Raw genomic sequence first — 22,967 nt, 5'->3', positions numbered from 1 at the left:
CAGTAAAAACCAGAAAAAAAAAAAAAAAAAAAAAATAAAAAAAAAAAGAAGAAGAAGAGAACTGAGCTCAACCTGGTCGGGGGGAGAGAGGGAGTAGCAGAAAAAACCAAAAAAAAACAAAAAAAAAGAGAGTGCAGCTGCTGCCGAAGTTGGAGCTGGTGAGAAAAAGGGGAAGGAAGACCGTGGAGCGGCAGTATTGAGCAAGTTTTGTACGACAAAAATTACAAACGGATGAGATCTTTTATCTTTCATCTGATGGCCACTATTCGCTAGCACACCTAATTCCTAGGTACTGTGCTAGCATACCTATCCCTCTCCCATATATTAATTAATGTCACTATTGAAACTTCAGGAAATTATTGCAACAAAGCATGATGCATCTGTGAACAAGATAATATAGAAACAAGAAAGCCAATTCTTTCAATACATACCAAAGCCTAAAATTGTGGAGCAAACCAGGAAACCTGGTAGACAAAAGTCCATCTTGTACACAATCTCCATAACAATGATGCATCCAGCAGCTGCCGCCAAATGCCTTGGCGAAGAAAAAACCATATGCAATCTACAAAGAGAAAAGATCTGCATCATCCATCCTGTTCTACAATACAATATCATATCAAACAAGATACACTAAAATTAAATCATGCATAACACATGTAGACAATGTGCAGTCTAGAAATAAGCTGCATTGGTTGTCCATGTAACTGAAAAAATATATATTTACTAACATTCTCTTCATTTAGAAAAGAAAAAGTTAACTCATATGACTGTAGGCCAAATATGGGCCTCAACCCTCAAATGAAAGAATGGGTGTTCCCAGTATCCCAATCAAATTAGAAGGGAAGTTTTGTGTTGAGGAACTTTTCCACCGAGTATCTCTAAGGTTTCTTCTTCTTCTTCTTCTTTTCTCTTTTCCTTTTCCCTTTAGTCTGCATAAGATCTACAAAATTATGACTACTAGATTGGTTAAAAAATTCAGATAATATTCTTCGACTATTTTATTAATAAAGCCATGTGTTCTAACAAAATGGTCTCATCTAATGCAGATACATTTTTTATCACTTCGTATATACCCTTAAAAATATAGATTCTAAGCTGAATTGCATAATCATAAATAAGGAATTAAAATAGTATGCTAAAATGTTCTTCACTTAAATACTTAAAAAATATATGAAACAATTGATGTAATCAAGATATTTCTTAGGGTAAGATTGGACCAAGTGGTTGTAGTCATATTAAATGAGACTGGCTTAGTACTGCAAATTTCCAACTCTTTGGAACAAAGTCGCATCAACTCCTAATGGAAAAATGGTGACTTTAAGCCAAGTGATAACATCAAGTATTTGCCCACTTAATAATGTAGAATTAGATTACACAAGGCAACTACCCCCAATGTATTACAGCCCAAACAAATCAGATATATCTTTCTAATTAGCTTTGATAAGTTAGAAGTAACAATAGGGAAAACAATGGAATAAAGGACCAGAAATAAAGTAGTAAGAAAAAACAGCAAAGAACCAAACCCCAGGAGAGAGAGTGACCTGTCGCTTAGGGGTATGGAGAGAAACCCTGCAGCTGGAGTTGGGAGACTCAGATGGGGCTCAAGTCCAGGTCGATTGTAGGCCTTAATGTGAAGAACAAAACCTCCAAAGATGAAGGGATTCTGCCGGCTGATGTAAGAGACATGTAGTTTCTTGATTTCAGACCTGGAGAGAGAAAAACTAGAGAGATTTTCCAAGAACCGCAGCTGAACTTATTGGATGGACTTCAGATGAGGATCGAGTGATCCTTCGGCAGCCTTGAACACACCCTGAAAAGGGCCTGCAAATCAGAACTCAGATGTGGAAAATATGGGAGATCGATCTTCTTAAAAACCCTCACTTGTTGCTGGTCGATCTTGACTTTAAGGACCTTATCAGAATCTGAACCTCACTCCTTGAATCTTACAGCAAACAAGAACTAATAACAGAGAACTAAAGTAAGAAAGAAAGAAGAAGACAAGAGAGTCATGGGTGGGATTGGCTATCTCGGCCCGGGCATCTCACCCACAGCTATCTTGGCTGTTTAGAATCAATTGACTGCAATTCTTTGTTTATTCAATTCTGATTTCTGAGTACAATAGCTCCTCTTTAAATAGAACGCAGGAGTTACAATAGTGGCAGTCATATTCTAACTAGGAGTTGTACTCCTACTAGGACTAACATTAGAAACCTAGACAAATTAGGTAACTAACTAGCTATCCACTAATAGCCACTTATGGGCCTTATTGAATCATAAATCGATGGGCCCAATGGGCCTTTATTAACTAATGACTAAATTAAATTAACACTTAAGTGGATCGATGGCCCCTGGCCCTACTTGGGCTGGTCTTTCTTCCTACGATAGCTCAGCCCATAGTGGGAATCTACATCAACTCCCCCCTCTTAAAATCATCGTATAGATCCGTATCAAGACGCTGAAAATCATCGGCATGGATCCAAGTGCAATCTTTTTAAGGTCTTCCTTTCCACTTGACTAGAAATGAGCAATAACCCTTACCACCACGAGCAGTAGTGAACTTGTTGCCAAGAACATCTTCAATAACATCATCTGTAGGGGTCACAAATTGGGGAAGTCTCAATGCATGCTCCGTATCTCTGTCATCAGAATGATGGCCCACAATGTCTTCAATGTTGTTGATCTTAAACTCTAACATGTAGGCATTGGGACCAATACTTCAAGATCTTGTATGAACCCATGTTCCGAGGATGGAGCTTATGCACAATACCGGGAGGGAAATGCTCAGGTGGAATTCGAACCATCACCATATCACCAGGTTGAAATCCCATGTAATGGCGATGTCGGTTAGCATTTGCTTGATATCCATCATTACTAACAGCTATGCGACGGCGAACATCAGCGTGTACCTCTGTGATATGCCTAAGGAATTCATTCGCTTCAACACTAACACAAGCATGAGGTGGCAATAGTACCATGTCAATCGGTCATTGTGGCTGCAGACCAAGAACAATCTCAAATGGTGTACGACCAATGGTACGGTTGACGGAACTATTGTATGCAAACTCTTTTATGTCAAGTATAGAAGGCGATGTCTTCTCATGGTCACGAACTATACAACGGAGTAAATTTTCAAGGCTTCTATTCACTACCTCCGTCTGACCATTTGTTTGAGGATGGAATCCCATAGAAAACTTTAGCTTAGTGTTAGTTTTCAGCCATAGGGTCTTCCAAAAATAGCTCATGAATTTGACATCCCTATCTGAAATAATCGACTGTGGCAAACCATGTACACGCACTATTTCTTTGAAGAAGAGCTTGGCTAGGTGACTTGCATCAACTGTCTTCCTGCACAGGATAAAATGTGCCATCTTGGAGAATTGATCCACTACAACAAATATAGAATCATACTTCTCCGGTATAGATGGTAATCCTCGGACAAAGTCCATGCTTATGTCTAGCCAAGGTGCATGTAGAATAGGTAACGGTGTGTACAAACCCGCATTCTTCTTCTCTCCTTTAGCTTGACAAGTACGGCATCTTTTAATAACATGCTAAACATCCTTTTGCAGTTGAGGTCAATAGTACAAATCCACCATCATAGAGTATGTCTTGTCTGCCAAAATATATACCCATTCCTCCTCCATGTAGCTCTCGAACCAAGTGATGCCTTAAAGAGGTGTTTGGAACACAAAGACGTGTGCCCTTAAATAGGTATCCATCATAAATGGAATACTTGTCATATCGACCTCCTTCTTGCAACTTTCTGAACACTTCTGAAAAATCAGCATCATTGGCATACTCATCTTTGATATGTTCCGCCCCTGTGCTTTGTACTGTGAAAGTATTCATCATTAACGCCTTCCAGCTAAGTGCATCAGCCACTTGATTCTCTTTCCTAGCCTTGTACTTGAGAGCAAATATATATTCTTGCAAATTGGAGATCCACTTAGCATGCCGATCACTAATGGTCTTTTGGGAATGCAAGTATTTGAGTGCTTCATGATCCGAATAAAGTATGAACGCTTTACCGATCAAATAGTGTCTCCAATGCTTGAGAATTTGGATAACGGCATAGAGTTCCAAATCATAAGTTGAGTATCTTCTTTTTGCATCATTCAACTTCTCACTATAGAAGGCAATCGGATGGCCCTCTTGCATAAGCACTCCTCCAATCCCAACATGGGATGCATCAATAGCCACTTCAAACATGAGATCAAAATTAGGTAGTCTAAGCACCGATGCTTCTGTCATCTTCTGTTTGATCAAGTTGAATGCTTTAGTGGCAACCGAAGCCCATTGGAATGGCGCCTTCCCTCCTTTCGTGCACTCCGTTGTAGGTGCCACAATAGCACTGAAATTCCGTATGAACTGTCTATAAAATGAGGCAAGACCATGGAAGTTTCAAACCTCTGTCAAAGTCTTAGGAATAGGCCAATCTACCACGCTCTTAACATTCTCTGGATCAACTTCTATACCTTAAGAGGACACAATAAAGCCAAAGAATACAATAGCTCCTCTTTAAATAGAGGGCAAGAGTTACAATAGTAGTAGTCATATTCTAACTAGGAGTTGTACTCCTACTAGAAACCTAGACAAATTAGGTAACTAACTAGCTACCCACTAATAGCCACTTATGGGCCTTACTAACATAAATCGATGGCCACTTATGGGCCTTATTGAATCATAAATCAATGGCCCCTGGCCCTATTTGGGCTCGGCTTTCTTCCTACGATAGCTCAGCCCATAGTGGGAATCTACATCACTAAAACTTTATGACGATATTTGTGTGAAAAGATAACTATCAAATTAAACAATTTAGGGATGTGGACCCAAAAGCAAAAAATATGGTACATGCCCCTCAGCAAGTAAGTTGCTAATCTATATTAACTAAATCTAAATGATCGTATTAACACCACAAAGTAAGTATATTCACACTTTATTATTTGCTGAAATACCAAGCACATTATATAAAAGAGCGATCAGAATCAGATGGACGGAACTAAAAGATCAAGGGGTAGGCCTAAAATGACCATAAGAGAAGCAACAAGGAAAGACATGCAAAGTTTAGGTCTTTCGACACTAGTATGACCTCAAATAGAGTTGTTTGGAGAGCAGATATCCGTGTAACCAACCCAATTTTGGTGGAGGGATGTCACTAAGGTGTTGCTTCGTGACTATGTCCCTTTCTTCTATTTCTATCACTATTGTATCCTCTTACAGATCATGTAGCCGACCCCATTTAGTTGGACAAAGGCCAAGTTGTTGTTGTTGTTGTTTTACCAAGCATATTCCATAATCTTCATGTGGTTTTCTAAAATTCTTGAATTTTTCATCATGAATTATATGTTTGCACTTTGCACTAGAATCTATAATATACTTTCTATCTCCAAGAGATAAAATCACACCATCAAATCCATAATCTGGAGCATCAATAGTACTAATTCAGTGCCTATGCTATATATGTTATAACAGGCAGTACTAGGATGTCAAGAGATTTACATAGCTTTCTCCATTCTTTTTGACAAAAGAAATATGTGGTATTGAAGGAAATGTAGGCATGCATTGAGCATGTGAAGAAACAAGGCCATTCATGAACAAGTAGTAACCCAAACTAAAATTTTTGTCCTAGCAACCTCTTAATAATCATAATAAATCTCATGCAAGTTACCTTTCCTCAGCAATATTGTCGATATAGAAAATTAAGATAATTCCAAAAATTATTGTGCTCAGATATGCCCATGTTGGAAACGGTGACTCTGTGTTGCTCTCAGAAGGTGATCCCTGAAGTTACTCCAAGAAAGAACAAAGGGAAATTACCAATTGTTAATCAGTAGAAAATAATATGAAGCCCAATGGTATTATTAAGCCAAACACTATAGACCCACATACATATCCAACTACAGTCAACCAAATTGAAATCCAAAAATGGAAGTTATAAAGTTTAACTTACTAATATAGTGTCCCACATGGCGAAAGGAAACAAAAAGCATGTTGCAGAAGTGATAGTTATTGCATGAAGTCGCCTTTTAAGCTGATTCTAAAAGGAAAGAACAAAAACTAATTCACGTACAAAAATCAGAATAAATAAACAAAATAGTTTCTAGATGTGAAAAACCTGGCCCTAGTAAAAAATCTGGCCAACTTACATAAAGACTAACTTTCAATAGATGGACATGATTACCTTGAGTGACACACGCCTTGCAATCACCCTCCTCAAAGCTGATAATATTCCAGCAGTGATAGGAATTGCCATTTGTTTCATGCCTATCAATTTCTCTGCCTCAATCTCTGTATCAGCACTATTTTTAAATGGTGTCTTCAGGTTAAGTTAATTGTCAATCGTCACCAAAATGCATAACAGAAATCAGACATTAAACTATGATTTTATTCTGGGAGAAACCAATGATAAGACTTTAATTACTAGCATATAACATATCTATGCATCTCAAAAGTTCAATATCCTAAAGGATATAGATTGGTGAGTATGTGTTCAAAGCCCATCCTCGAGATAGGAGGTAGAATGATGCCACCATCGCAATTAGTCCACCCACCTGGTAGATACAAAGAAATGTCACACATGAGATTGGAAGTTGAACATAAAATTTATTTCATTCCAATCAATCCTGTTGAAAGAGCTTTGGTGTCAGATAGCATCAGCCGGATCTGTAGCTTATTCAAGTTTTTAAACATAACAGCCTGTGTATTTGACAAACTTTTTTTTGGGTACAGGACAAAAATTATCAGTAGAAGAATACCTACCTATAAAACCAGTTGGCAATATTCATAACTCAGCAATGCTATAGAATCTCAACAGAAGTTTAACCATATACAGCAAGCAAGAAACAATTACATTATTAGAGATTGCACATGGAAATGATTGAACAGATGTAATGACCTTAATATGAAGCTATAAGGAGAGACCTATGGTCTACGGGGGGAGGATTTTCGTTGAAGGAGTTTGTGACTATTAAGTACTGTTAGATTTATTAAATTTTAAATTTTTGAAAAGTTTAGACTATTAAATTCTTTATTTAAAATATTTTATTTGTTAAAATAAAAAAATAATAATAATAAGGTGCAAGCATTGGGGATGTAACTATGTAAGTGAGCGCCAGTGTAGGTGTATGAGTATGAGAGAGAGAGAGAGAGAGAGATGGTTAGGAGTTTGTAGAGAAAAGAGGGACTGGATTTTCTTTCCTAAAAGAAGGGATCGTTTCATTTAATTTAAAAATTCAGAAAAAAATTAACATAAAATTAAATAAAAAATTGAGTAATCAATGGGAATTCTCTGATTTAAAATCTTCTGATTTTAAAAATTAAAAATCCCAAAAACATGGTGATGCAGAGCCAAAGATGTACCAGCATGGGAGGAAGAAACAGGCCACTAATTGAGCCTAATGGTTTAAGTTATAACCAGCACACTTAAGTCCACACTTAGGCCCATATTCTGGTTATAACTTAAGCCCATATGGGCCATCACTTAACCCTAATATAAGCCATGGGTTGCACCAGTTTTGAGGCCCATATTCTGTTTCTTAATGGCCCATCGATTAGAGTAGTTGCTGGACAACGTATCTTGTGGTAAGTTTCAATTTTCAATGTTATTCTTTCCCTTCTTGGTTTTCAGAAGTTCCTATTTTGATTGTAGGCTACATGGTAGCCAAGCTTACCAATTTGTATTGCAACTACATAAATTAATAAGGAAAACTATTTTGTACGACCCCTATTTTCAAAATTTATATGAGATATCACCCTAAATTTTCAAAAATATGTATATCGTGTTTTGAAAAATAATAACTCTTAAACCCATTCCGTTGGCTGACAAACGTTAAGTGATGACTTGTCATTGTTAGTATTTTTTAAATGAAAAGTTTACCCTTACCCTTACCCTTACCCTTCAAGGGTAAATTTGTTATTTTACCTTATGATGTAAAAAACTCACCACTTATCTGATCGGCCTTCCGCCTTTGTCTCTCGGCTACTTGTTGGACTCGGTGGAACACAGGACCTACTGCACTATCCATAGCCGGAGAGATTGAAGTCGGTGAGGATGATGTGACCAGATTGTTGATTGAGAACATTTTCAGGCTTGAGATCACGGTAGACGATGTTCATACTTGTAGATACTCAATAGCGCAAACGATTTCGACGAAGTAGAATCGGATGACAGTGGGGGAGAAGACATGATCTGTCTGATGGTAACAGAGCACGTTCAAATCTCCGCTAGGACAGTACGAGAATATCCCCGGTCCCCAATGGAAAACTACTAAAACGACCATTCATTGCGAAATAGAGCTAACGAGGGACAGTTAGCACTTAGCAGTACCTTCGTCATTGATCGAAGTGCATGCCGCGAAGGATTGGACTGCGAGAGTCTAAAAGATGCAAACCCTGTTCTCTATGGTGTCTAAGGAGGTAAGTGTCGTTTGATTTGTGAACGTTGGAGATTTCGTCCTAGAAAGTGGCAGACAAATGGAGATCTAGGTGTGGAAACAAGAGTAATTGGAACATTTGGGTATTTTTTAAACCCTAATGTGGGGTTGGAGTAGGGAGGAGGGGGCCATGGTGGTGTAGACAGTGAGGCGGACCTGAGGCTCACCGGAGAGATATTTCTAATAGGTCGAGGGTGGCGATCAATTCCATGTTGGACTTCTGGGAGGGATTGAGAAGGAGGTGAAGGTTGGGGTTTACGAACGGAAGAAGATCAGAACATATCTTGCCAAGGGAGATTGGAGGAATCTTTGGGGGAGTTTGGGTAGGAATAAGGGACCAGCTCTATGGATAGAAGCTGATCAAAACAGAGATGACCCTCATTCCCACCTCTCCAATCTTCTCTGAGACAGAGAGATTTAAGTGAGTGGGTATGAATTTTGTGTATTTAGTGAACGACCCCGAAGTCGACGAGAGAATAAGATGTGTAAATTGATCCATATCCCATTCCCCAGTTTTTGATCTTGATTCAAGAGCAGTGTATTTGTTTTCACATGTTTCCGAACTATCTAGGCCTTGTTTTACATCTTCAATCGTTTCAGCACTGGATTGAAGCGATGAATTTTGCAAAAATATTACGGATGGATGGGTTGCAAGGAAGGGAAGGGGCAAGGACAAGGGAGGGAGGAAAAGGTGGAGTTTGAAGAAGAAGAAGAAGAGAAAGTAGAAACGAAGAAGATGAATATGATGAACTTGTGCGAAGGTGAGGTTGCAGGGAAGGGAAGGGATTGGTCTATGCGTTCACAAAAGGAGAAATGAAGAAGATGAAGATGAAGAGGGACATAACAGGGTCAAAATTGTCTTTTCAAATCCTAAGCTAACAGTGTTAAGCTTCAGGGGTACGGTTGATATTTTTAGAAAATTAGGGTGATATCTCATATAAATTTTGAAAATAGGGGTGATACAAGATAATTTTCCAACTAAAAAATAGAAGAAGGGAGACCCTCTCCCATGTTTTTGGCATTCAACATAATGTGTCTTCAATGGAGCAACAACGTTGTGGTGAATCAAGTGCAAACAAGGTGGTGAAACCTTGAACTGGTCCGTGGTGAAGGTGGTGACCTTACGCTAGGTTATGGTGGTGAAACCAAGCCATATCCCTCTTTTTTCCCCCTACGTTCTCTCACCTTCTTCTTTTCCTCCTTCGTTCTTCTTCCTAGTGTTTCTGTCAGTTTCCACATGCATTCTCTCTCCTACCGTGACCTTCCTCCACTTCACTTTCTTGGAGCTTTTTATTTTGTTGTTTTATTAAATACATCTTCTACTAATTTTTCCTGCAGGTTTCTGGTTTAACTTACTGCCCATGGTTTCTGTTTTTGGGTTTTTGAGTTGCAATCCCACTACCATCGGCCTATAGGTTTGATTAGTTTCTCACCCCTATCTTTTCCTCCATCATTTTCCTTCCTAATACTACTCTATATTAGTTTTATTCACTGGTTTGCAGGTATTCATCATTAGTTTACTGTTCATGTGTTGTTAACCAGCAGGGTTTTGAGCTATCAGTCTAGTCAATCTAGTCAGTCGATTGACCTCTAATTTTAATATTATTTACTGCCCTGTTCCCTCTACCTTCAACAAGAATTTGAGGGTCATCTGACCCAAGGATTGGGAGATCTCACTTTTCATATGAATTATTAAATACTGTTAAATTAGAGTTCCTATTTTCAATTATACATTGTTCCATTGGATCAGCTTGAAATTTTGGGGGATTGAAAAACATATTTAGGGTTCTAATCAACTCTAATCTCAACCCCATCCGCACGTTAGATTCTGAGATATGTTACTTTCTATATTCTGCCTTGTTGTTTCTTACTCGGATTGCTGTTTTTTCGTCCTGTGGTTATTGTGTTCTCTTAATCTTACCTTGTCTACCCTAGAACACATCACTCGGGGAAAGCAAGGACCAGCTCCTTTTGCCTTATAGACTAGATGAGTTAGAACACTGGCTCCAATTGTGAGAAGAGCATATGGAACAGTTTTGAGTAATGCAATAACATTTTACATGGGAACACGGTACCAAGAAGAAATTCATACCAAAAACCAACTTCAGTAATCACAAAGACATCGTGATGATCGATAAGAAATTGGGCATAACGTACCCAAGCAATGTGAATTATGCAGCTACTGGTACAGAGATGAGTAGTCAATAATCTAAGCAGCAAAAAAAAAAAAAATGAGGCATATCTTACAACAATACCTTTTTCCAAATGAAACCCCTCCGTCCATACAGTAATGTGGATAAAACTCCTAGAACAGCGCCAGCATACTCCGCCATTATAGCTCTGAAGTTTAATGAGAAACAGAATCAATCAAATGATGTATTATTAAGCAACCGGGAGGGGGAGGCTTGTAATCGAGGGGTAAAAAGGAAAAGAGAAAAAGTCCAATAATTATTTTGTAGTGGCCTCAAATTATAACAATCTAATCTCCATGAGAAGAGAAAATTTTCAGCATAGCCACTTTACCAAAATTGCAAAAAATGGCTTTTCATAAAAAAAATGTATTATGCAACAGATATTAATATTTAAATTTAAATCTTATCTAAAGAGGTATAGTAAATGTACCTAACGGGGCCACATGATTTGAGGCCCTTTCCCCACAAGATGAAGTATAATGCCATTATTCCTCCATTGATTACAGATGGTATAACCTGAAATTCAATTTCTATCACACGAGAAATGCATAATTGCAAGGTAGAACAAAATTTTCTCTTGTGTTTCTTTTCCAATGAGAAGGAATTGGAAAGTTAACCTGTGTATTGGAGAGTGGTCTGCCTTTCCAAGGCCTTTGCAATACTAAAAACAGAATAGAAGATGGCACCAGACAACTGAAGATAAAAACTACAACTGAAGCTCCTTGCTGAGACAAATAATGGTGCATTGAGTAAACTGACCATATCCTCATAAAGTTGCCCATAAAATGGATAATCTGCAATGGAGTGTGCCTATAAAGGTACAGGAAACTCAGTTTTAATTAGATGCAGGTTGAGCTAGCGAGGCAATGCAGTGAATATGTCAAATGCAATTTCTCAGAATTATCATATCGGTTTGTAGTTCACATTGAAGAATGCATACAGTAGTAAAGACTATTGCTAGATAAATAAGCCGTCTTAAGGTCAAATGGGAAGTAAGCAGGACTACAGAATCAATAAAAAAAGAAAAGTTCCAACTCGGAGATGTCAGTAAAATTCAACAGTTACTGAAAAGCAGGACAGGCAATTAGCATTTTCTGACTGTATTGACAATGACTAAACCATACCCCAGTCAACGGATTCATTAAGAAATAAACAACATCATTCATCCAGGCCTACACTGAGCTGCAAGAAGGGTAACTGAAACATTAACGCACAAAACTGAAATATAATTAACTTCTACTTGCTCAATCAAAATCAAACACAAAAATGGTTAAGCTAAAAGAGTAAACCTTTAAAAGTTAGCTACACTATGTCTACCAAACCATGAGAAACTGAGACAGAACTCAATGCCACCACCACCAAAACTGGGGGATGAACCATGTGCTTCAATAAAAGAAGACAGTTCTTCTCAAACATAAAATAACCACAAAGCACAAAGTATCGGACTGCAAAAAATTCCTATTATGACTCATCATTAATTTGGTCATAAAAGTCTAATTTTTGCATGTGTTTTACTTTAACTACAGTTTTCAACTGTCAATGTTATTATGGTAACTTAACAACCGTCGTCCATCCTTCATTCATAAATGTGACCAAGGATCCTCTCAAAATCGTCTGAGGAAATACAACAATGATTCCTTCCATTACTAGATGCTATCACTTCATCCTTTTTCGTAGACACAACAAAGCTCCAAGATATGCATTTCTTGTACTGTATTAACAGTTCTTCCAACTGGTATGGTTACTTGAGTAATTGCATAAACTAATAAATTTCAGTATTCAGTCACAACTGTGCCTGTGAGATTTACAGAAAATCAATAACCATGTGAATGCAGTAACCAAATAGAATATTCAAAAGAATTCTCTTTTTCAATACTAAACAAGAAACATCAATCCCATACTAGGAGAAGAAGTATTCTTCAGCTAAAACTTCGCAGTGAGTTCAACATTTTCACAGATACCGCAGTTCACCCTATGTTTTAATGAACAAAACCAAAAGAAGAATCAACAAATTACAGAACAATCGCAACCAGAACCAGTGACCTACCAATGTGCTAAAACTCCCGAAAAGAAAAGCGGCAGAGAGTCAATAAAACAGAAGATATATAAAATGAACCCCAAAATCTACAGTCGCTCTGTGGAGTTCGGATCAACTAGGGTTTCAATCCATTAATCAAAAAACGAACCAGAACCGATTCATTTCTTACCTCAATGAAGCAGAACGAGAACCTCCTCGATCTTCAGAAACCTGCTTTGGAGACATCATCTTTGGAATTCCTCTATTGAACTCAGCCTTACCAGTGATAGATTTTCGTGTTCAGAGAGAATTTCGAAGGCGTAAGAAATTCAATTTCGCTGCTTCTTTCTTGTAATTGAAGTCGAAGTTGAAAGTACCCGTAATAAGAAATTGAAACATGTCAGTCGACACTCCCGAGTGCCGAGTCCCGATCCGAGACTCATTCCGGTGTCGACTCTAACGAGTCACGAGGTCTCTGCACGTTCCCCTCTCGGGCAAGTTTCACTCGGTTTTCGGGTTGGGATCCGGATTGCCTTGGATCAGACGAATTTATCCTTATTTAAATATAAAAATTTTTTTTTTTTTTATCTTTTTACCCTTGTATTGCACTAGTGGTTTAGTATAGGATCGATCCAGAGCCCAGACTGATACTGACCCATCAGGGCGAATCCACCAATCCCGATCCAAGATTACGAAGCAAGCTCTCAGGATGGGCTTCAGTCGGAGGTGACTACAGGGCAACGTTTTCGTCACGCAAGCGCTTGGTTAGGTGTTTTTTTCGTTATTTAATTAGTTTCGTAAGTATCAAAACACCCTTAGTTAATTTTTTTGGTGATTGTTCTCTATGTTTTTTTTTTTTGTTTGGACATTTCTTATTAGGGTTCATAGATCGATTAGGATGACAGTCCAAAGGTAGCCAGGGCGGCGTCCCAACTCAAAGAATGGCAGCTTAGAAAAGGGGAAATTGGGTGAGGGATTTTAACTCGACATTTCATGACGGTAGTTGCTTCAACAGACTAAGCTAGCAGTTTTAGTGTGTTTTTTATGTTTAAAGCTTGTATTTACCTAAAGAAAAATAAAAATCAAAACAAAATCCTTGTTGAGATAGCATAAGTATGAAAAAAATATTAGCATTAGATAGCATAAATAAGGATGTAACTTTGGTCCAAAAGCTTGAGCCTGCTGAAAAAATTCAATTTCGATTTTCAAGCTATGGGCTAGGCTTGAGGCTTGTGCCAATAAATCCCAACCCAAAGTCTGGTTGGGCCAGGCTTCGGGATGAGACCTCAAGGCATGCGTGGTCATAAGTCACGCGTATATATAAGGTCCTTTTTTTTTTTTTTTTGGAAAGGGGAGAGGTTAAGAATACATATCATTGATTTAGCATATCTAAGGTAGTGTTACCATTAGTCCATTATTTTAGAATATCTAGCTAAGGTAATGCTTACACTACTATGGTATATGTAATTTATTAAATTTTTTATCTTATATAAAAGAAAAAAGAACACTACCTGATCACGTGAATGAGATAATGTACATGAACATCAACATGGGGTAAAGTTGTATACTTTACATGGGTGGAGGCATCATTTTCCCCCTCTATGTCTAGGGCAGTGAGTATTCTTTGGCCGATTATATATAAAAGAAAAAGAGAAAGAAGGTTGGGTTCTGTTGAAAATTGAAAAATTTTAGATTTGTGACATGACAAATAAAACATATCAGCCCTGGTTTCAGTTTTAAGATTTTAAATGACAATGTACAGGTTCCAACCCTTAACCCAAGCTTGGCCTGCCCTGGCTCAAAGCCAGGTGGGTAGGGTTCGGCATGGGCCTTAAAGACCCGGGCCCAAGTCTTGCCCATTTGGACACTTATAAGAATATCATTAATGTAAGAACAACGATTTGTTCCCAATAGGAAATATCCTCCTCCAACCAAGGTCTGGATTGGATCCAATCGCATCTGAGAGATCTATTCTTGTTTTTTGCTTTAAAATCAGTTTTTATTATAATTTTACCGTTCCATCATACATGTGTTTTTACTTTTTTACTAGCTCAAATTGGAATTTTTTATGACAACAATAACTAATTTTCACTAGCAAATTTTACCACTTTTATTGACAAAAATAGTATTTTTTTTGCAGGCGAAAATTAGTGGATTATGGCGTATAAATTAAAACCCCTCATGCCTAACTCCAAAAAAAAAAAAAAAAAAAAGTTTAATTAAGAATTAGGATACAATGGAATTACATTCCGTAGAATCCTTCAATCAAATGTGCCCTAAAAACTTCTGAATTCATATTTCAGATTTCCACAAATAGTTCATAATTACAAAGAGGAGTGACCGAGTGAGGACGAAAGAGAGCCTTAGAAAATCCCCAAAATACCTATGGAGCCAAGATTCCATTGTGATCGCAACAAGAGCATCAGAACTCTACAAAACTAAGGTTGCGTTTGGTAATGGTCTAAAAAACGTTTATGGAGTTTTTTCGTTCTATGGGAACGAAAAAACGGAATAAAGCATTTGGTGCATTTATGGTGTGTTTCATTTTTTTTTTTCAAACGATGAAAAAAAGAAAAAAAGAAAGAAAATGAGAATTTACGGAATGACAAAAGGTAGTTCCAGTTTTGTTAAAAAAAAAAAAAAAAGGACACAGAAAACTGAAATTTCCATTTTTGACACGAAACGTCGTTTCTGGAACAGAAACAGACTTCATCTGTTCGAGATTGAAATCCATCATTGGTAGATGTGTTTTTTGTCACAAAAGAAGTTGAATTACGGTGAGGCGTGTTTTGAAATATATTTTTTTTTATCTTGTGTTATCAGATATTCATATTCAAAGTGGCCAACCATGGTAGTAGTAACAGTTGAAGTAGTGATACTATAATAACAATAAGAAAACCCCACATTCTTCCAACATCGTTGCTGCAATGGTTTTGGATAAGATTTCTGAATAGCTAACAAACTGAAGCACTTTCAAGTTCAAAAGTGGTCATTGATGTCTTTCCATATCAACTTCACTGCTAAGGAAACCATTTTCCAATGGGAGACATATGTGACTTTAAATTCTAACTTGGGAACATGGTCTATCCATTTAGTTAGTGAAGGGTCCCATATTTCTTCCTTGTTCATGCATGCTGAAGTAAGAGAATAGGTAGTCAAAAAGGAGGCAAAGGAAAAAGAGGTACAATAGTTGATTTAGAAGTTCATTTCAGGGGTTTGAGAACCTTGAGAACCCACATTACCCATACTCCTATGGGCATTGTGTGGCCCATTCAAGCTGTCCTCCTCTGTGTCCCAAATATATGGATGCAGTGCACCTGGCTTCTCCCCTTTAATCAACCCCACACCTCTGGAAGAAAAACTCATTCTCTACATTTGTGGGCCTTAAAATTTGATGTGTTACACTTGGATAGGTAGTCCCAACAGTATAGTTTTCTGAATGATTTAGGTTTTTATGGTCCCAGTGTGATAAGAAGCTGATTGTCAAATGATATCCTTGTCCAACCAATTGGTTATAGAGCTATAAAGATGAGTTTCTACTATATGTTTTTGAAAAGTAACTAACTCCAGTGAGATGGAATACTGTTAATAGCTGAAACAAGCAAAGTTATGCTGTGCACTGATGAGTGCTATCACTTTTATTTGAAGTGACATAAACAAGACTTACTTAGATCTAATTATTTGATCTAAGGGACCCATCTACTTGGAGCTCTGTCTTTTATCCTTTGTTCCATTCTCATAGGCAGCTAAAATCTAATCTAGTTTCTTTGTGGGTCATCCATGTTTGAGTTGCCAGGACCTGATCCACCAACATGTTCAGTTTGTTTGTTTGTTTTTCTTTCTTTCCTTCATTAACTGTTTTGTGAATTGAAAAGAAAACCAAAACATTTTTTACTGTACTTAAGTTCAGTTGATTAATCAACTAATTCTCATTTGTCTTGTCATAATCAATGCCAACAACACACACCCACCCAACCCATGAACCAAAATAGATTCATATTTCACGGTGGGCTATGATGAAATGTGGCAAAAACTGGCCGGTCGCAGTAGCCTGAAACTGTGCATTTTGTTGGGTAATTTTCTACCTCTATCCTCATCACAAGAGGATTTGTTTGAAACCATTCTGACTGGACCATACTTTCAGGTTCAACCAGGTAACAGTATGAGGTAGATGTCCTTGAGGTTCTGATGCTTACTGACCCTTCCAATGTGTCTGGTCTACGTCTTTTAATCACTTCATTCTTATTAGGAATAATCTGGAAGAGCTTATATGCCTTCATATACCGATTGGACCTCTGCACCTAATAACTTAAGCTTTTTAGTTGGATACATCAACAATTCTCTCTCTCTCCCTCTCTAAAACACTTACACATACACACAATTTAGGACAACTGTGGCAGTATATCCTTGATACAGGGCTCAATAATCTTCCCCCACTGCCCTCACTTAACTAATCAAAAAGGATAGATGTGACTAGAGCTGTTTAGTTTTAAATTTTGGGTTATTGACCTAACTTTCTTCATTGTTTTCTTATGAAAAATCGGAATATCATAACAAAACTCTAGTCTAATCAAGTCAGATTATGTCTAACCTCTGTCCATGCCGACACGGCTACAACTTGCTATCCAATGTCTAAAATATATGTTTAAGATTAAAGTTAAGTTAAACCAAGAAGATGAAGACAAATGAGGCTAAACCAGTGATCCTTCATTATTGAATCATAAGTCAAATTCCTTCCCTATTGGGGGTATTACAAGTTTCCTGTATGATATGTATAACATGAATAGGATATGGATTTGATTGAGAGGATAGAATAGAAGAGGAGTAGCATGATTATATGGTCACCATGAGTCCATGACATTGGGAAGTCAAGAGCCACAAGTACAGTCAAAAAGGCCATGTTGAGTGGAAGAAAGTGAAACCTCCATAGCCTTCTCTCATCAACTTCTCCAACTCTTGTGCCTCATATGCACTTGTCCCCTGCAACATAAACAATTCAAAATTTCATATTATTCCTTTTTACAAACACAAACACATATATTTCAGTAATATCACATTGTTCGCTCTCAGTTTTATTGATGACAATTCCTTTAGCATTCATTTTTTTGTCACCCCTAGTACAGTGACACAACATATGGCAACCAAAGGGCATCTTCATAATTTTAATAGGTTATCCAAATGACCAAAATGGACCGAATTGGTGGGGTATTGATGCTAGTGGGGCTGTTTAGAGAGTGTCTACAGGACTTCTAAATCCCCATACAAGTTCAAGTATGGCTCTGGCTCTTCCATGAAGTCCACCAAGTTAGAGATTATTTCCCATTTCCCACTCTAGAATAGGTGTTGAAGATGCACCTGCATTGTTCCCAGGACTTCTATATCTGGGTTGTACTCATGGGCAGAACTTGCAGCAGAAAGCTTCATGGAAAGAAACTACAGGAAAAAGAAGAAGAAGATAAACTGATTAGAACTCAAGTTCACTTAATATTTTTAATATGAAAATTTCATTAATATTCAATCTTGGCCCACCTCAACCTGATTCTGTAATGACTGGACATAATTGATAATCTCATCCAACATTACAGCCATTCCCATTGTCTGCAAATCAAAAATTCCAAATTAGAAAAAAAATAATGACTTACCAAATTCTTCAGGGAGAAGAGGGGGGGAGGGGGGAGAAAGAAATCACTAACAGAATGAATGATATTATTTGGATGTACCTTGTAGCATCCTGGAACCAATTCTTGCAAGAGTCTGAGTCTCTCATTGATTTTCTCTCTCCTCACCTGACCCACAACAATGTGCCAGATTCAATTTCATAAGTATCCTTTCCTCAAGTTTGTTTTTTTCTTTTTTTTCTTTTTCAATATATGCAGGAAACCAAAAGTACAGATAGGAATCAGCTTCTTTCAGGAATCCATAATTAGAAAGAAGAAGAAAATGTTCCTCTGACAAACTCAAACTTACCCTCTCTGCTAAACTATGGCTATCAGTAGCTAGGCCTCTTCTTGCTCTCACATGAATCACCTCCTTAGATTTCACCCTTTCTTTGTCATTGCTTCTCTCTCTCTTTCCTCTACTTAACTTCTGCAAGTATTAGAATCAAGCTAATATATGAATTCAGTTTCTCACAAAAGGTAGACATATTAAATGAGAACAAAATGGTGGAAGAAACAGAGTGAACATACATTCTTTCTCTTAATCTTCTCTTTTCTGTTCAACCCTGTTTCAGAAACAGGGGTAGAAGAATTCCCTGAGCTACTCTCTGACACTGCCATTGTTTTCTGCTTCTTACTTTCAGGGACAACCTCTCCAGCTGAAGCCATGAACTGAGAAATTGGAGCCGCATCCGGACCATTTGAATGATACAGGCCTGGAAGACTGTCAGCAAATTGCATCGCGAATTCGGGTTGCTGTTCGGGGAAGAAATTGTCACGGGAGAAACCCATGATACTCTGTAGGCTCAAATTGAGATTTTCCAAACCATTTGGATGAAATTCTGCACAGTGGTTCATTAGCTCCATATTGGAGTCAATATCTAAGAATGTGAAGGGCTTGAACCTCTGTGAATCTCCTGAAAACTCATCCATGGACGTTGAATTACAGAGCTTCTCAGAGAGAAACCCAAATGGCTTTTAAATAAGGGGATCTTGTGAGAGCAATTTATATTTATAGACCATTACATATAAACTTTGGAGTTAAGTGAAAGTACGTGAACGTCCCTGATCCGTGGATATGAGTCATATGACATTTGTTAAATGAGGAGAGAGAAAATAGATACTATATCCACGGACCAGAGACGTTTACGTACGTGAAGATTCAACAAACTCTAGCCGAGAGCCTACTATTTCTTTCTTTTTCGGGTTTCTTCCCCAGTGGGATGGTAAGGTAAAGAAGAAATAAAATATAGAAGCACTAGACACGCTCCATGTGGCAGTCATAGCTTCTGTAGTTTATTCCCTTTGTGGGACCCATATTTTGAAAGTGTTTATATATATATATATATATATATATAGAAGTTAGAGGGTTTGCTACCTAATCATGTGGATACTGCACCAGCACAAACCAATTGGAGAGCATGAGAAGGCATTGACCACGGGTAAGGTGGTCTTAAGCTTTAACCCTGTATCTGAGTATAGGGGGTGTGACTTGTTAGCATTCTTCATCATAGTTGCATTGGACTCATAAGAAAGGGTAGGGGTGTCAATGGGCCGGGTTGGGCTGGATTTCTTAAAAACCCAGCCCAACCCTAAGATCTCTTAACTCAACTCAACCCAAGCCAGCCCAGCCCTAGGTTGGGCTATGACAGGCCCAAACTTGTTGGGCTTAGATGGAACCTGATTGGCCTGAGCTTAGCCCAACAGCCTAGCTCAATACTATTGGTTACTCGGTTGCTTGATCTCAATTCATTGTAATGGCCAAAGACCAAGGTTTTCGTATATATATGTAGATTGTGGAAAACGAAAGATTTTTTGCAATATTTTTCTATAAATATCCATTTCTAATTATTAACATATTTATATTATTATGTAATTATTATACAAGGTTTGAGTTGGGTTGGGTTGAGACCTCAATCTAGGTCCAACCCAACCTGGCTTGAGCCTAAAATTCTCAACCCTAGCCCACCCTATGAGCTGAAATCTAAGCCTAGACCCGGTTAGAACTTAGAGCGAGTTCGGGCTGACCGGTCTTTCTTGACACCCTAAGAAGGGGCAAGTTTTTGGCTCATTGCAGTATAATTGGGTTCCAAAATTGGTAAGATTATCTTGGGTGGTCATAATCCTAAACAATGAAAAAAATCTTCATTTCACTTCTCACTTGTAGTTTTCAAATCTTCATTAAGCATCAAAGGTTTTAGTTTGACATATGCAAAGAAGAATTGGAGAAACTATTGCAGAATTAGAGAAACTCACTCACCATTGATGGGTTATAGTACTGAACCAAATTTTCCTCTTTTTGATGCTCTTGATTGTCACATTCAAAGTCCCATATAAGTGGCAATTGAGGTTGAAATGCAGAGAGTTAGTACATTGTGAGAATAAAAGCTAATTCAGCAAAGTAGATAAGGATATCGCATTGGGAAGGCAATCTTCAATTCCATGTAAATAGACCATAACTTGAATTTAGGTCTGCAATAGATCTACCAATTCATTTCCCCTTTAATGTGTTATCATGGGATCAAATCTGTAGGGTCATCTTCTCTAATTGATATTTATAGTTGGGACATGAGGTTTTGTTTTGCGACGATCGACGTTGATTGCCTTTAATATTAGGGGTGTGATGCCTAAGGTTATGGTTATAGAATTTCTGCTATCGTTTTTTTTCTTCAATCCTCTTCTTTCTTTTTCTTTAGGGGAAGGTTGGTTTTGTCATAAGGAAGGAAGATAACAAGAATTATGAATGGCCTACTCTTATCTTATTGATGAAATTTGTAGAAAGATAGAGTACATATAGGGTCTTTCTGAAATCCTCTCTTGTAGCTAGATCTATATGATTTTTGGCTTGACAATTTACACAATGCGTATGACAGAGTTCGATCCCACGACTTCTTCCCTTGAGTGTCCGCTCCATAAGCCGAAGCTACCACCACTAGGTTATCCTAGTATTCGTTATTATGTCGAATTTTAGTCTATTACATGTACAAAATAATACCGTCATTGTGTGGGGATTATAGTTTTAGGATTTACTATTTATTTTTTCTATGGGAAAAACCTTATGTAGAGAGTTTTTTCTAGCTTTGTGAAAATTTTATAATTCTATTGGGTGGAGGTAGGCATTTGTGCTGAACCATGTTAAATTCTGCGTATAATATGTGAATTTTTTTACTAGTTTCTTCTTCATGGTTGTGCAATCGTCACCAACAAGCTCAGCCTCCTTTCACATTGGGTAACTTTTTTTAGTAGCTTTAACCCCCTTAATTTCCTTACCATGTTCTTTACTATTTTATTAAGCATCTCTTTAATCATTGAGAAGTTTTTTTAAACCAGCCATCCTCTGTAAGTAAGGTCTCCCTTTCAGCCATATACATTTTTAGTTGGAATTTAAGAGGTTTTCACTCCAAAATCATGAAGAAAGACCTCCAAACAGACCTCACCCATGCTCTCAAATCTCACCTAGAGTTTAATTTACTTTCAAAGTTATCCTCTTAAACCCTATCTCTACCTGGTTTCTTTAAAAAAAAATAATAATAATAATAAAATAAAATAAAATAAAAATTTAAACAAGACTTTTATTTATGAACACAAGGATGTGAAATGCAACAAAAGTCAAACTACAAAATTGAAGACATACAAAGAGGTGGGAAAGATTCCACTGAAGGTGGGCTCCCATTGAAGTAAGGCAGTCATAAACAACATTTCATTCACTTGACATGTGGTGAAACACCCTTGAGTTAATGATTATACCCTGCGGAGTCCGTGAACAATTGCAAAAAATATTGTGTCATTGTGAGCAATCCACAAATTCCATAGAAGATTGAAGATAAGTGATATTTGTTGGTGTGCAGATAAAGACTTCATTGTATTGGTGATCAAAGAAGCAAAATACAGCTAGAAATCGTTCCATCCACGGATAAATTGGAGACTTGCAAGAGATCAGACCTAAGTTGCAAAGTTGCAATTATGAAATATATGATTAATTGAGATATCCTTGACAGCGAGAACAAGTTAATTGAAGATTAAATCCCCATTTGTTGAGCAGATTAGAAGTAGGTAGCCTTGAATGAAGCAACTTCCAGATGATGAATTGGACTCTAGGGATGGCGGCATTGTGCCACACTTTCAACCTATCATTGACAAATTAAGTCTATATTCCACGATCTGGTAGTAGGGAATATGAAATCAGCAACCAAATAGGGAGTATCTTGGAGAAGCGGAAATGGAACAGAGGGAGGATAATCTAGAATTCAATAATCGATCCATGGATTGATGTTGCAACCATTTACAACTTTCATGAGCAGACCCTTTTTCAAGAGTTCTCTTGCATTGAAGATTGACTTCCAAACCCCATGAGGCATTAAAGGGGCAAGAGGTAAGAAGGAATGAAGTATTAGGAATCATTTTTCTTTCATCAATCTTTCCCAGTATGTTGTTAAAGGTTTCAAGAGAGATGACATTTATTGGCAAGAAGAGTTTGGTTCATGGAGGCAGAGCCTTTCAAATTTAGTGCCACCACTTCTTTTGGATCGACAAATGATATCTCGGCTAATGTGCTGAGGGTACCACCTTATAGGAAAAAAAAGAAAAAAAGAAAAAGCTAATCGTGGCGGTGTGCTTGGAGTCCCCATTGGACCCAAATTTGGCACAATAATCATATGGAACTGCCATG

The 22,967-nt window shown here is 37.6% G+C and overlaps 2 protein-coding genes across 4 annotated transcripts in view; both read right to left on the bottom strand.

Annotated features, from left to right (window-relative positions):
• Positions 1-13,004, bottom strand: part of LOC122058272 (zinc transporter 5) — a 27,367-nt gene extending 14,363 nt beyond the window's left edge. For both annotated transcript variants that reach the window (XM_042620882.1, XM_042620883.1), the window contains exons 1-9: positions 12,832-13,004; positions 11,242-11,434; positions 11,055-11,140; positions 10,688-10,772; positions 6,473-6,551; positions 6,182-6,312; positions 5,951-6,037; positions 5,669-5,781; positions 432-562 (exon numbers count right to left, since the gene is read on the bottom strand). In XM_042620882.1, the coding sequence (XP_042476816.1) occupies positions 432-562; positions 5,669-5,781; positions 5,951-6,037; positions 6,182-6,312; positions 6,473-6,551; positions 10,688-10,772; positions 11,055-11,140; positions 11,242-11,434; positions 12,832-12,890 (964 nt within the window). In that variant the 5' untranslated portion in view covers positions 12,891-13,004. The remainder of the gene's footprint in view (positions 1-431; positions 563-5,668; positions 5,782-5,950; positions 6,038-6,181; positions 6,313-6,472; positions 6,552-10,687; positions 10,773-11,054; positions 11,141-11,241; positions 11,435-12,831) is intronic.
• Positions 13,005-17,327: 4,323 nt separating this feature from the next.
• On the bottom strand, positions 17,328-19,259 carry LOC122056950 (transcription factor bHLH75-like). Of its 2 annotated transcripts, none has more exons than XM_042618919.1 (6): positions 18,830-19,259; positions 18,609-18,728; positions 18,362-18,427; positions 18,171-18,239; positions 17,997-18,074; positions 17,328-17,621 (listed from the first exon to the last, which is right to left on the bottom strand). In XM_042618919.1, exons 1-6 carry the CDS (start codon positions 19,229-19,231, stop codon positions 17,529-17,531), a joined length of 828 nt encoding a protein of 275 aa, XP_042474853.1. In that variant the 5' UTR covers positions 19,232-19,259; the 3' UTR covers positions 17,328-17,528. The 2 variants fall into 2 exon arrangements, with proteins under 2 accessions (XP_042474853.1, XP_042474854.1); XM_042618920.1 differs by having other exon boundaries at positions 18,177-18,239.
• Between the last annotated feature and the right edge of the window lie 3,708 nt (positions 19,260-22,967).

Source organism: Macadamia integrifolia, chromosome 12, assembly GCF_013358625.1.
Source record: "Macadamia integrifolia cultivar HAES 741 chromosome 12, SCU_Mint_v3, whole genome shotgun sequence".
Lineage (NCBI taxonomy): Eukaryota > Viridiplantae > Streptophyta > Magnoliopsida > Proteales > Proteaceae > Macadamia > Macadamia integrifolia.
Note: the sequence above shows the minus strand (reverse complement) of the source record. Positions and strands in the feature narration are given on the sequence as shown.